The following is a 14,940-nucleotide window of genomic DNA, read 5'->3' as shown; positions in this document are numbered from 1 at the left end:
GGGATTTTCTCCCCTGCACCTCTCAATGGTCTCTGTCTGCACGTGTTTGTCCTGTTTACATGCAGACGCCAGTGATTGGTCGGCGTTACGATGATTTGCAGCGCTCTCCAGGCCAGGATGTGAAGAGCAGGACCACAGCAGTGACACGCAGCACCTCCTCCACCTCCTCTGGATCCACTTCCAACAACGTGCTGGTGCCCGTCAGCTGGAAAAGGCCTCAGTCTTCACAGGTCAGACCGCTTTCTTCTTCCTCCTTTAGATTTTGTTCATTTTTGCTTTCTTAGCGAGTGTATTTTGGCCTGTAGAATGGCCTTTGAAAGTATTGAAAATGGAATCTAGACTCTTTGGAATCTAATATTTTCTGATATATTAACTTGGAATTGTGAAGCTTTAAGAAGAATGACACAACACATAGGAAAGTGGGGGACTGTGGCATGGTGGATGCTGTAGTTAAAGTAGTTATTATTGTGGGAGTGAATTTTGCAAAATGTGCATGCTAAAAGCTGCAGAAATCATGTGCTTCAGATACAATTTCAGCAGATTTGTGGATGCAACAAAACTAATACAGGACTTTATTTTGGGGTCTTTGACTGTATTTTGTACCAGTATGCATTCATAAAAAAATATATATATAATGGTAAATTTGCATTTACTTGTCTTAATAATGTCAAATTGTTCCAGTTTTGTGAAATTATATTAATTGATATTGCATGAAAACAAAGAGTTAAGCATACACAACGTATTCATAAAGCTCTTTCACACAACTGTGGTTGAAAACAAAGTGCTGTACATGAGGAGTGAATTATAACATAGGACATTACACTAAATAGGAGACTAAACTAAAAGATACAACTAATAGTAATAATAGTAATAGTAATAGGCCTTGTTGTTATTGAGAAGTTATAATGTTTTTGTTTGTCCACTCCGGATCAAACTGAACTATTTGTGGCTCTTGAACTGAAATGAGTTTGACTCTTAATTTGATCAAATAAAGGCCTTGACAAGACTTGACTTGACTCGGATATCCAGTGAGAATTACAACGCAAACGGTTGTGTGGTTCGGTGCCTTTCTGCTGCACCAAGTGCTAAGAGAGCAAAAATAAACTTAAATGCAAGTTAAAGCCAGGTACAAATCTATATCTGATCAGTCTGCTCGTATTTGTACATTTTGAGAGATTCCAGACCAAAAAAAACCCAACATTCATATTCGAAATGCATCAATCAGAATGTATTTCCAACAGTGTCACATCGTTTAATACATTCACTTTTTTTGTGTGTGTTTTGCAGAAGAGAACCCGGGAGAAGCTGGTGAATGTTTTGTCTCTGTGCGGACAAGAAAAGGGCCTCACAAAGAATCCCTCTGTAAGATCCATTTGGAGTTTGCAAAGCGGTGCATTTCAACACTCATTTTCCCTCGACTGCGATCGTAACCCGCACGCTGGTTCCATGTCCCCGTTTACAGGTGATCTTCTCCAGCTGTGGTGAGCTGGACCTCATGGAGCATCAGCCCAGCCTGGTGTCCTCCGACGACGGGACCCGGGAGGCGGACAACATGGATGACACCACCTCGGAGCAGCAGTTCAGAGTCTTCAGAGACTTTGACTTCCTGGATGTGGAGCTCGAGGACGGAGAGGTGAGACTGAGATCACGTATCCTTCTTTGCGAAACAACACGGTCAGATTTCAAAAGCAACAGTTAGAACAATTAACATTTAGGTGTGAAAGAGCAGTCTTGTACTGTGTTGGGTCCGATCTGAATGCTCTGTGTAATGGGGTTTCTTCTTCTGTTTCTTTCTGCCTGTGCTATCTAGGAGCTCCAGGTAAGTTTAGTCATGTTATGTCTTTACTTGCTGTGCTCTTTGAACAAGTGTTTGCTTGTGCGTTTTTCTTTTGTTGTTGTTTTTTTTTAATTGGCTGCAACACCCATGACACGGAGAAGCAAATGTGTTTGTTTGCTGTGTTATATTCACCTGGGAGAGACAAAGTATTAGAGATACAGGACATTTCATTAATAGTTTCTATTTATGTGTAAACTTTTCTATGAAGTAAAGCATTTCCAATATATTTTTAACACATTATATCACTTCCAGGTCATCCTGATACAAACTGAGCATCTGTTTTTGATTTATAGTTGTTGTTTATTTTGTCTTTAATTTTTATTCCAAAACAAACTGGATCAACATGACTATGTCCTAAACATGAACCGAATGCCCCAGATCTACACTTTACATGAGTTCTTAGCCCCATCTACAGACCGAGGAGAGGAAATTGTTCTCACGTTCAACTGAAGTCAACTCTTATACAACTGTAAACTTTTTTTCCACAAACCTCTATTATTGGAGAACTTTTTGCCTTCTTGTCACTTCTATCAAATTACTTGCTGGCAGTTACAGGTTCCCTGTGTTGCAGCCGTACTTTTTGTAGTCGCTGGCTTACAGTACACTTCATGTATGTCACATTTTTCTGGCTACAAATATTTTCCTCTTTATTTGGATTCTTTCTACGTAGTTTAGCTTTTAAAATTTAACCGCTGCCAACCAACAGCATGAAACAATGCACTAATCATGTTTAAATGTTGTTATTTTACACATCAAACGTGAAAGCTATTCACATGCTGTTAACACAATTTCGTCAACCCGCTGGCCACATTTTGGATGCCAGCCCTCTGACGCCTTATGTCTCGCACCCATAGACAATGCAACAAAGGAAAGCAGACACTTTGCTTATTATAAGATTAGAATAGTGAATCGTTTTGTGCAGAAGCCTTAAAAAATAGACTTGTTACCCATCATTATTCAAAGACGTCACTTGGCTTGAGACCTTGTCAGTGTTGTGGATTTTAAGGTAATCTACAGCAGAAAGGTCTTCAAATCAACTTGCAAAGTCAGTCTGCATTTTAAAAGTGTAAGACCAAAGAAAGTTGATCTAGTGGTCGATTTGGTTTTTATTATGGTGTGAAAAATCTCACAACACTGTGTCAAGGCTAAAACTGGGAAAAGACTGCAATGCATGGTTCTTCAATTGTGTGTGTGTGCGTGCGTGCGTGTGTGCGTGCACGTTTGTTTTCAAAAACAGCTTGTGCTCGGTACCTGGTAACTCATGGTTCTTTGCCGTTGCAGGGAGAGACTATGGACAACTTTAACTGGGGCGTGCGCAGACGCTCCATGGACAGTCTGGACCGAAGCGACCTGCAGCCGCTGGAGGAGAGTCAGCTGTCCAGCAGCATGCCCAGCCTCAGCAAGATCGCCCACGAGGACTCAGACGAATCATCTGAGGAGGATTCCCTCACTGCCAGCCAGATCCTCTCACACTCGCAGCTCGTAAGTTTTAACTCTCCCAGTTTTCCCAAAAATTAAAACATTTCAGTCCCGAGTTCTTTCGAGCAGTTTGTCCTCTTTCTCTCCTCAGATTGTCAACCTGTCTCCAACAGCAGAGACCAGTAGCATGGACTCATCCTCTGCATTTTTTGACACAACCTCAGCAGACTCGACTCCTCTGAATACCAAAAACCCCAGTTTCGAGGTCCAACTGCCAGAGGACTCGAAGCAGCGGGTGAATAAGGGCTTCAAAGTCTCTGAGATTCTGGGCGCTAATAATTCCTATCGCAACTCCATCCTGGAGTTCTTCACTAACTTTGCCAAATAGTCTCCCTGTCGCACCTTTTTCCTGTCAAAAGTCTTGGATGTTACATGTGCTTTGGGTTCGATCTATGTTAAGTAATATTTTGTGGCGCTCTCAATTCTATTTCTTCTTTTCTGGGTAGAGCATGATCGTTTCTTGATATTTCAGTAGTTGCATGCAAAAAAAAAAAAAAAAAAAAAAAATGAATGAACTAAAACCTGCAAGCAGACTATTCGTCACACTTTGGGCTCTGGGATAGTTTGTCCTTTAATTTGTTCAGCGATTGTCCAGGAACATGAAGGGGGGTGGTAGAAGTTTCTCTGTTTCCGTGTCTCTCTGTTTAAGGCAATGTGTATACCTTGTGCTCATGTCGGGTGGCTCTAAACGATAACTAAAAACTCATGGCATGTGGGGGCGTGGAGGGTGAGGGAAGGTTTACACATTGCCTGCCCCCAACCACGTGTGCAGGGCCATAACGCTGGCTGATATTATATTATCTACTCGATTAAATTGGCACATTTCATGCACACTGAATTCACTAAATTTAAAAAGAAAATGCCACAAGGAGTGTCCATAGGGTTCCATGGCAAGGTTAGTGTATCCGTTTTATCCACTAAATGACCTGTTAATTCTGTAAGAATAACACAGGGAATACAATTCATGCATGCTGCCTCACTTCTTGTTAGTTATACCGTTTGCTTAAAAGGCACGTGCACCACCTGCTTTCTTCCAGCACGACGCGTCACAGGAAGACGAAGACCCTAACGTCCATGAGGACGACCTGTCTCTCTCAATAAGTGAACTTCCCTCTGAATATCAGTGTGACGACAGTCTGGCCGTGGACATGATTCATGACGACGACAAACTCGACCCCGAGAACTTCTTCCCAAGGTAACTCGGCCATGACGTCTTTTGAATGGAGCCATTTAGAAATCTTTTATTTCTTTTTTCATAACAAGGCTTTTTGTCCATTCAGCCTTGCCGAGGAAGAGCGAGACGATGCGCTGGAGTCCCGGTCTTCGCCGCCTCCGTCGCCTTTCTTCTCCGCCATCCTTGCCGCTTTCCAACCGGCAGTGTGCGACGACGCAGAGGAGGCCTGGAGGAGTCACGTCAACCAGCTTGTGTCAGACTCCGACGGCTCCTGTGCCGTCTACACCTTCCATGTCTTCTCTTCACTGTTTCAGGTATTAGAGCGCAGAGCTGTCACCAACCCAAACACAGCTTCTCTTAGCAGCGTTCCTGGGTAACAGAATCAGATATGTGGCTGATGAACCTTTAGTGAAAGCACATTCCTGTCAGAAGAGGTCTGTCTAATTACTAATGGAGGACGCCGTAGATGCTTCCAGCTCTAATGTTTTCAAAGAATCATTAACCTGATGCTTTTCACTTCGCTGACCAAAGCTGACAGGAAAGAATTTCAGGAAAAAAAATGGCAGAATAAGGTATTTCATTACCTTCAATCAATGGTTCCCAAGGTTTTTCCTTTTTTTTTTTTTAGCTCTATGAAAGGTTGCACACTCCTTCACTTCTACTTAATTCCTACAATAAAGTGAGACAATGGCAGCCATGAACCATGAAAGTGAAAGCAATAGGCAGTGTCAAATGAGTTCACAGGGTTTCACATGATTCATTACATTTACACCCACTAATAAAGTTGCCAAGCAAAGTGCTTGAAGACAGATAGGAGCTTCAAAGTCTTGCTCAATGACACATTGGTACAAAAACAGAGTTGAAACACCCGTGTTAGAATTAGGACTTGGCTCCAGATCGGGGGATTGGGGTATTTTATTGGGGCCCAAGTACCCTTCAATTCTTTGTGCTGCAAGTAAGAATATTCAGAAGTACATGACTGCTTTAAATGGTATGAAAGTTATTTGACTGGTGTACTTTTGTTTGTCTGCAGAGCATTCAGACCAAATTCTGTTCCTTCACCTGTGACGCTGTGAGTTACCTCGGTGACGACCTGAGAGGGTTAGGAGCAAAGTTCCTGAGGTCGTCTCAGATGCTGACGTACTGCTCAGAGTGTCCAACACTTTTTATTGATGCAGACACTGTAAGTACCCATCATACTTAGAAGGGCTTTGATACTCAACCTGTTAGCATGGATACGTTTTAAGAACAGCACTCTGTGTTCACAGATCATGTCGTATGGACTGTTGGAGAAAATGAAATTCAGTGTGCTGGAACTTCAAGAATACCTTGACACTTACAACAACAGGAAGGAAGCAGCTCTCACTGTAAGGACGTTTAACTATCGTAGCCACTCCTCCAGAGGCCACGCGCACGTTGCCAACAAGTTGTTTACACTGTGATGACGATGTGTCTGTTGTGTTTAGTGGTTGAACAACTGTAAAGCCACGTTTCCCAGGAGTGCAGGAGGAGCTGTGATAACGTGTCAGCCCGTGGAACATGAGGAAAAGGTAAAACATGGCTGACATGACGAGGAGTTTAGAAGCATCAGCTGAGGGATGCTGTGAGCGATTTGCTCAGTAGCTTTAACATTCAAACAGGATGAGAGAACAGAAAGTTGTAATATTTCACATGAATATTCAGGATTCCATGTAATCGTATCTTTCGTACTGTACTTTCTGCATTGCGATAACTGTGTGCTACTGTAGCTCTGTGAGTGTTACCTCTAAATTTTTTATTTCCACTCTACTTACGTTTTTTTAATTTTCCAAGAACTTTTTGAGTTGCCGCACGTCACTTTGGTTTTCACGTGTCCGGTGTGCGTTGTGATCGTCTTCCGCTCGGCCGAGCATGAAAAGTTCTCTTATGTTGCATTCAGTGTGGACGTGAATAATTACACTCACTTTAGAACAGATGAACATCAACAGCAAAATACTCCGTTTTGCTGTTCAGCCTTAACCTGTGCAGCTCAGAGAGTCTCACCTAAGTGAGTGCTAATTTTACCTGCAGGGTTTTTAATTTGCTTGGCTTGTTCGACTTGTGTATTTTTATTTAATTATCTCATAGTGACTACCCTCTTTTCAGTTCTAATTTATGCATACATTAATTTTCACTTTTCTTTCCTTTTGTGCATGCCAAAAAAAACTGACCTCCTCTAAAACGTTTCCATCTTCTGTAAAATGGGAAACGTGATCGACTGCATGCTCTTGATTTCCTCCTCTGACTCTCTTGCTTCACGCCTCTTTTCTGCTCTATAACATGCCCGCTCGGTAGCAAATGGAATCTCTTGCTGTAAGTTAGATTATTTCCCTATTTTTAAATGCCAAATCAGCAAAGTGCTTTTGTCTTTTGTTGTAGTTTTTTTTTTTTTTTTTACAATTTTACTGTCTAGTGAAAGTATAACCACGAAATATATTATCAAGTTTTCATTAGTTGGAGAATTTTTGCCAATTTAATGTGTCTTTGCTGATATTCCATCTGCTTTTACTTCCAGCAACTGGAACTTTGTCAAAGACTCTACAAACTCCACTTTCAGTTATTGCTGCTGTTTCAGTCCTACTGTAAGCTGATTGAACAGGTCCATGCAATAAGCTCTATTCCCGAGGTAGGTATCATCTATTGAAGGCCACGACACCTCCTGTATCGTCTGTGTTTAGTAACGCTGACTCCTCTGGACCTTCAGCTGACCAATATGTCCAAGGAGCTGAATGATTTGAGGAGCAGCTTGAGAGGAGCAGCAGCCTCGGTGACGAATGAAGACATTGTGAGTCCAGCGAGCGCCGGCTCTGAGCCCGCCTTCAGCTCCTCTGAGGCCGCAGTGCAAGCCGTCCTGGAGGATCTGAAGAACAGCGAGTTTCCAACAGCCATCCGCCACATTCGTGAGTGCAGGTGAGAAAAGAAAAAATACCCTTTTATCATTTCTTTGTAGAAATATCATCCCTCACGGTCTGATGTGGTTTTCTTTGCAGAACGATGTGGCCGAATGACATCTTTGGCAGCCACTCCGAGGATGAGGTCCAAACGCTGCTGAATATCTACTTCAGACATCAAACTCTGGGTCAAACGGGAACTTTTGCTCTGGTGGGCTCGAAGCAGGACCTGACGGAAATTTCCGTGAAGCTGACGGAGCTGAACGCGGAAACTCGCGACATGATCCGGCGGGCGCAGGGCTACCGGGCCATCACGGCCTTCCTGCCAGACTCCAGGGTTTCGGGCTCGACTCTCTGATGCACCCGGAGCTGCTCGTCACCACGTATCGTGCCCAAGCTCTCTTCCTGTCTGGGGCAGCTGCTAATGTCTCAGTGTTTAACAACAACTCTGCTCTCTCCTGGGAATAATCCAACCCTGGTTTCCTCCTCCTCCGGCTCGGGATGCATCAGAATGTCATGAACTCGGATCTCCTGACGTGCAGCAATACTGTTGTTGTTTTTTTCCAGATATGAGTGACTTTGCTGTTGTAAACAAAGTTAGGCTTTTATTGCACTAATGATAGCAACTCCCACAGCGACCACTTGCTACTGAGGTCAACAAATTGAACATACGACATACCAAAGCTAAGCGACTCTCTTCCTGTTGTGTTGTTTGTAACTGTCAAGGGAAATGTGCAATCAATCCTTCACTGAAGTGGAAAAAAAAAAAAACCTTCACTGTCTCCTGAAAGAATGTATTTAAAATCATAACATTGGAAAACATGAACACTGTCAGTACAGAAGAAAAAAAAGGGAGGCGACACTGCTTTGTTAAAGTGGTGGGCCTTTTTGTGTGCGTTTGTTTGTGTGTGAATGTGTGTTGTGAGTGTGGAAACTTGCTCCTGACGACCATCATAGGTGGAAATATTGAAATACGTAAGTTCATGTTGAGCTACTTTGACATGCTGCAGATCTACTGTAATGTATCTCAAGCCTACAAGCAGCTGTGTAGGTTTCCTGTTACTTAATACATCTTACTGTACCTTTTAACTGTGCAGCTTTTAGCAAATAGGTAAATTATTTATATTGTATGCGAGAGAAGAAAAAAAAAAGCTTTTATCAGCCTAGATTTATAGAAAGAAAAAATATTTTGTTTCATCTGGTAAATCTGCCAAGCTTGCAAATTCTATGTATTATAAAGTGTAATAGTAGAGTTTATGAACAAAGACAGATGTTATTTTAACTGAATAATTGTACATAGTGAAAATGGGAGCTTTGCTAAAACTCACAAGATTGTATTTTTATGAAGTGACAGTTTGAGTTGCATTCAGAGTGAGTCGCTCCACGTTTGTAAAGCTTCCACGAGAGTTGTTGTAGCTTCTCGCCTTGTAAATACTACTGCCTTTGCATTGTACTGTATTTTGGTGTCATGTGCACTTGTATAACAACATAATAAAACTTACATTTGGTAATGATCGCATCTTCTTATTTGCCAACAACATTGTATGCGTACATTTATTCATTTATAGTTCTGGGATAAATATACTTTGTTGTATTCAGATCAAAATTATATTTTACTATGCAGTACAATGTGCACAGAAAAAGAAAATGTGCTATACCCTAAAACATTGACGAACAACAAGATGCATCCTCATCATTCCAGCTCCGACCTGTCAAATAAAATAAAAAAATAAAAATAAAAAAATGAAATCGGACTGAGTTGACATGGCAAACGTTAATGAATGTGGTAACCTTAAACCAAAGGTAAAGTAGATAGAAATAAATGCTGAAGAGAATTATTACTATATATTTTTTATAGTTCTGCTCTACCTAATGTACACTAATCTCACATGTGTCCCTAGTAAAGAAGGGAAAAAAGAAAAAGTTTTAATTGGTTCAAATGTAAATACAAACTGATACACAGGTTAACATGATACATATCAACCAAAACCTACCTACATACATATTTGAAAATAAAAGCTTTATTTCACTTTCTCAGATTTACTTGATCAATATGAAACATTTGGACCGATGAGGTCCTCAGGAAAAGTCAACTGAACGTTCCCAGTTTCAGAAGAAACACGGTGAAGCAGCTTTTGTTCCTACTCTCTCCACCTATGTAACAAACTTCCTGAACGCCTGAGGACTGCTTACATACTCACATCAATCAGGCTGTAAAACACTATTATTTACTCAGTCTTTCCATTAAAAAATAGCTTTTACTTATTTCATGACCTTTATTTTATAAAGCTTATACTTTATTCTTCTATTGATTGCAGTTCTCAATCATTTTTTTAAATGTATTTCATCATTATATTCACCCAAGATTAATATTCTTAGTCACTTATTTGAAAGTTAATTACTTGTAAAGCACTGTAAATTGCCTTGCATCTGTATGTTGCTGTATAATACATACATACATACATACATACATACATACATACATACATACATACATACATACATACATGAATAAATAAATAATACATAAATAATTTGCCATAAAGTAATATTCCCAGGTACTAATACTGTATTTGTCACGTGACTTGTCAACTCGTCACTTGTTTAATAGATGGTGTATCTTATTTTGAAGGGGGCTCTTATTTTGAAGGGAGTGCATCCGTTTCCGTCTGGCGGCGCGCGAGGTTTGTGACTTCAGCTCAATGAGCTAACAGACCTGTGGTAAAGTGAATAACGACTGTCTGTGCTTTTAAACTCGATTTTAAACTCTGCCGTACACATTTCGTGACAACATTTTATCGCGACATGAACATTGACATGTTGTTACGTCATCACGGTGAGTCTTTGTAAATGACCGCACACTTTGTTGTTTAGGTGTTTTTTTTGCCAAAAGTGTTATCCTAGCATTCACAGCTAGTTGAACGGCTGAGAATCACACGTCCGGAAACATTTTAGAGACATGCTGGCTGTCAAGAAGCGTTTCTGGCTCGTAGCTGGTTTGATCTGTGTTTTTGTTAGAAGCAACAGTAGAATGAGATGATGTTTACATGAAGACTGATTAATGTGGGAGCAGGTCGACACAGACATGAGCACCACGTACACAGTCTCGTTGGTGTTTACCAACTCTTAATGTCACTTTGCAGCACTTGTTGGGCCGGTGTGGCATCAGTCCCAGTGCTGTTGTTATATGTTACGATACTGATTGGCTTGACGTGCAGTCTAGACAAGTATTATAGGAGTTAATAGTTGAGAAGTTAAGACTTGGAAATTTGTTGGGAATTTCTGGCACTGCAATAAATTGGTTTGCACCTTACTTGAAAGATAAGGACTATTCTATATCAATAGGTAATTGTGAGTCTAAGCATATGAAAATCACTTGTGGGGTTCCTCAGAGCTCCATACTTGATCCTCTTTTATTTAACATCAACATGCTTCCTCTGGCTCAGACCACGAGAATTTACACCAGCATAAATGAAATTAATGAGTGGATGTGTCAGAACCTTTTCCAACTTAACCCAGGAAAGGTAATTGTTTTTGGCCCCAAAGAAGAAAAGTTAAAGGTCATCTTGACTGCATGACACTCAGAAACACAAATGACGCCAGAAATCTGGCCTGAAATTCAACAATCCCATTAACACAATTCTTGTTCGCCTTGTTTTAATGTATTTCCTTGTTTGAAAGGTGCTATGGAAATAAATTTGCCTTACCGAGAAGAATGAAGTGTTTAAATGTTGAAAGAATAGTCCAGAAAATCATCAAATAATCAGAGAAATTATCCTTTTTTTCCCTTATGTTAATTTGAAAAGACTGCACTGTAGAATAACAACCATCAATAATAAAGATTGTTCTGTATTATTATTTTTAATTTTTTTACAATTTAATAGAATAGAATAGAATGCCTTTTATTGTCACATGTACAGGTACAGTGAGATTAACAAATGTTTTGTAATATTTCACGTATTCGGCCTTTATCATAATTTGATATTTTATTGGATATATGTATATTTTTACCTTTCAGTCTTTTTTTCTTGTATACCCTCTTACATACTGTTCACTATTTCACCCACCTTTTTATTGGATTATTTGATTCGACTTGTTTCAATTGTGCATTGGTCGTCACATTAAACTTCATTACTCTGGATCTTTGCTTGTGTGTGTGCACATTAGTGACGTGCAGATCGATACCAAAATACCGCAAATTTATTTTTTTTAAATAAATTTTCATTAAAACATTTGTATTTACAGTGCAACTTTTTATTTGATAAACATGTAAAGCACTAGTCTAATGTTATTATTACCTTATTTAGGATGTGTGTAGCTATTTCTCCATTTAATTAGTAATGCTGACATGGTTGTACCGATGCCCCACACATGCTGGGATTCAGGATCGTTATGTCGGGGGCTGATGATGATGGCCGATTGCTTATATAGTCGTGTTTCTAGCTGAGATGAATAAAACGTCTTTTTAATAGCTATGATTTGAAAGAAAATACTTTTTTCACCACATAATCGCAGTATCGCTCTCACCCATTAGGCTGTATTGTATCGGTGTTTGTGGTACCAGCTATAGATTTACTTGGTATTGGATCAGAAAGGAGATCAATTTATAGCACTTTAAAAACCACAGCTGAAACAAAGAGCTGTAGATAAATAGACATTAAAAAGGTCATAACATAACATAACATGACATTAAGTGAGAACAGTAAAAAGACTATAAAAATAAAATGATAACAATAAAACAGGAGCAAAGTCTCAAGCTGGGTTAAAAGCCAAGGAATAAAAATGGGCTTAAAGATTAATTTTAGAAATGGGCAGTGAAGAGGCTTGTCTAATGTGCAGTGGGAGCTTGTTCCATAATTTAGGAGCAGCTAAGGAAAAAGCTCAGTCCCCTCACTGAGCAAGTGGATAATAATGCACACATAGAGACAAAATAGTGCCTAATTATTCAGTGAATATAACAGAAGAAGCAATAGTCATGTTCTGGTTAAGAAAAAGTGCTCTTTTTAAAATCAAAGGTGCTCATTTATCCCAAAATAACACATAATAATACAGAAAAGTGTTTCAAGAAATCTTCTGCCATCATTGGTCATATCCACTCTGACAGACTGACTTTAATGGAGGTGATCCCAAAATCTTTGTCTCCTCAGGTTTACTGTGCAACAAAGTGTAGGAATAGAAGTATCTGGAATGGATTTAACCTCCAAAAACATGTACGACACATTCAAAGATGAACTGTGGAAAGGTGAGTTTACAACCACAAGCATCAGTACTGTTCACACAATGTACCATAACCACATACCACAACCAGAACTGTCCTTGATTTGTCCTTTTAGAGTTAGGACCACTGGACCCAAACTGGTTTGAGGTGCTGACGGCTCAAACGTCTCCCGATGAAGGAAACGTATCGGATCAGGAGGACCTGTGCGCTAATCAAGAGGGACATTTTAAACCAACTTCAGACAAAACTGAAGTCGACAGTCAACTGTTTTCAACCCCCAAAGTTTTCAGGCACCGTCGAATTGTTTCACCCCAAACTGAAGACGAGCAGTCGCTCACCACAGAACAAGGTATGGTTGGATTGTTTGTTGATGTATGACTTAATGTTTTCTTTGATTGAATCCAACAATAACTATTCTTTCTGACACGGGTTAGAAAAAGGAATATTGCCATGGACGGCAACACAAAGTCCACACATCTTTCCAATTTCAAAACGAGGGTGAGTTCAATAGACACTTTTTATCACTATTCAGGCAAAACAACTTGTTCTCTGTGTGCGCGCTGCTCTTTGTAGTTTTAAAACTCTCTTTGGTATTTTTAGGCTCATTGACGTAAAATATGGAGGAATCCACCCTCAGAGTCAGATGAGCTTTGGTACGTATGCAATGCTCGGTGTACCTCAGAAAAACATGAGTCATTGATTTTTGTATATTTATATTTATTTTCTATTTTTATTTATTTATTTTCTAAACAGATTTGCTCCGCACACCACATATATCCCCAGTAAGTACATTCAGCCTGTCAGGAATGGTGTCCTTTTGTCTGCATCGGTGTCATTTAGTTGTACAACATTAAACTTTGTGCCTCTCTTTATTTATTCAATGGAAATAGACCAGCTATGCCAAGCAAATCTCTGAAAGTCTCGGTGCACAGATAAACCCTGATATTTCCTGGACCAGTTCTCTGAACACCCCTCCAGCTGTTCCCTCCACCCTGATTTTATGTAAGCATGAGCACGAGTTACTCCGAATGTTTTAAAAACCTCAGCATGTCCCTTGTTGTAATATTTGTGGGTTTTTTTTTTATTATTTGCAGCTAAAAATGACAAAACAAGCCTCTGTCCATTGAGTATTTCTGCAGAAAAAGATGTTGTTGTAAGTTGATCTTCTTGATTTTGTTTATGTTCCCAGACTTATTTTCATTTGTCATTTTAGATTTTTTTTTTAATCTTGACTAACAAAGGCTTTCTTTCGTCTGTTTCCAACTTAAAGTTTGTTCGCAAGCTTTTCCCCTCTCTTTCAAATCCATCAACAGCTAAAGTGATACCACCTCAAAACAATGAAATCCCACCTGTTCAACAAGGTACGGAGCTTTGAATTTGTTTGGTTATAATAAAAAGTTATCCAGCATTTTGACATGTAAAATATATTCCTGAATGAAAAATTAAAGGAAATATGGTTAAAAACAACACAATGAGTACAGCCTTCTCGCCGAAGGCAATTTAAGCAAAAACAAAAAAGTAAAGGATGAGGGGAAAACATCACTGGTTTTCTACTTTAAAATGATGTAATGGTGCTTTAGCTGCAGAGCGAGACGTCACATAATGTGTATGTGTGTTTGAAAAATGGAACCACAAGAACCTTCATGTAATAAAATAGATCAAACTAGACCCCATCACTTAGTAGATTAGCTTTATTTAATATATATGCCAATGTGTAGTAGTCTTAAAAACAATGTTAGATTCATTTCTGATGTGCTGAATTCTGCTCCGTAATCAGCAGGTGCCGTCTCCCCTGAGGTCGGGTCTGTTGACTCTCCAAATCAGAGTGACGGTGTTTGGCGACAGAAGCTGCCAGACGCTACTGAAGATGGAGGAATTTGCGTCACAGAGTCAAGCGTTCTTGACGGAGCTGAAAATGCCCTCTCCATTTTTTTTGCCAACAGCGGTTCAGCACTGAGAAAAGTCAAACCTGACAGAATCAGACCAAAGCAGATTTTTACGACCAAAGAACACAGTCCGAGTTCTGCCGACGTAGCTGCTACGAACAACCCTGCATCCGGGAAAGACAAACCGGCTGATCGGAAAACTCAAAGCGTTTCCTCGGACGCACCGGCTGCAGATCACGGACTGAGCCAGTGGTCTCCCTTGAGTTGGTCGGAACTTCCTGCTTCAGCACAACAGTCGCGGAGTGACTCTGATGCCGGCGGCATTGTCCGACCGCCCGCGAAGGTTCCAGCCTCTGGTTTCACCAAGAAAAAGAGAACATTTGTTTATACTATTGCAGCTTCAAAACCACAAGTTCAAAGCAAAGAAAGTCGATCTC

General features: G+C 40.1%; 1 protein-coding gene across 1 annotated transcript in view; it reads left to right on the top strand.

Moving 5' to 3' along the window:
* frya (furry homolog a) overlaps positions 1 to 8,932 on the top strand; it is a gene marked incomplete at its 5' end in the record, with an annotated part of 48,081 nt that extends 39,149 nt beyond the window's left edge. Inside the window, 14 exons of the mRNA XM_080459534.1 lie at positions 66 to 230; positions 1,288 to 1,362; positions 1,463 to 1,633; positions 3,119 to 3,319; positions 3,408 to 3,551; positions 4,354 to 4,511; positions 4,597 to 4,804; positions 5,524 to 5,673; positions 5,759 to 5,857; positions 5,957 to 6,040; positions 6,804 to 6,821; positions 7,024 to 7,134; positions 7,213 to 7,418; positions 7,499 to 8,932. Coding sequence (XP_080315660.1) covers positions 66 to 230; positions 1,288 to 1,362; positions 1,463 to 1,633; positions 3,119 to 3,319; positions 3,408 to 3,551; positions 4,354 to 4,511; positions 4,597 to 4,804; positions 5,524 to 5,673; positions 5,759 to 5,857; positions 5,957 to 6,040; positions 6,804 to 6,821; positions 7,024 to 7,134; positions 7,213 to 7,418; positions 7,499 to 7,757 — 2,049 coding nt within the window. The 3' untranslated portion in view covers positions 7,758 to 8,932. The remainder of the gene's footprint in view (positions 1 to 65; positions 231 to 1,287; positions 1,363 to 1,462; positions 1,634 to 3,118; positions 3,320 to 3,407; positions 3,552 to 4,353; positions 4,512 to 4,596; positions 4,805 to 5,523; positions 5,674 to 5,758; positions 5,858 to 5,956; positions 6,041 to 6,803; positions 6,822 to 7,023; positions 7,135 to 7,212; positions 7,419 to 7,498) is intronic.
* Between the last annotated feature and the right edge of the window lie 6,008 nt (positions 8,933 to 14,940).

This window comes from Lipophrys pholis (genome assembly GCF_963383615.2).
Source record: "Lipophrys pholis genome assembly, chromosome: 3".
Taxonomy (NCBI): Eukaryota; Metazoa; Chordata; class Actinopteri; order Blenniiformes; family Blenniidae; genus Lipophrys; species Lipophrys pholis.
Note: the sequence above shows the minus strand (reverse complement) of the source record. Positions and strands in the feature narration are given on the sequence as shown.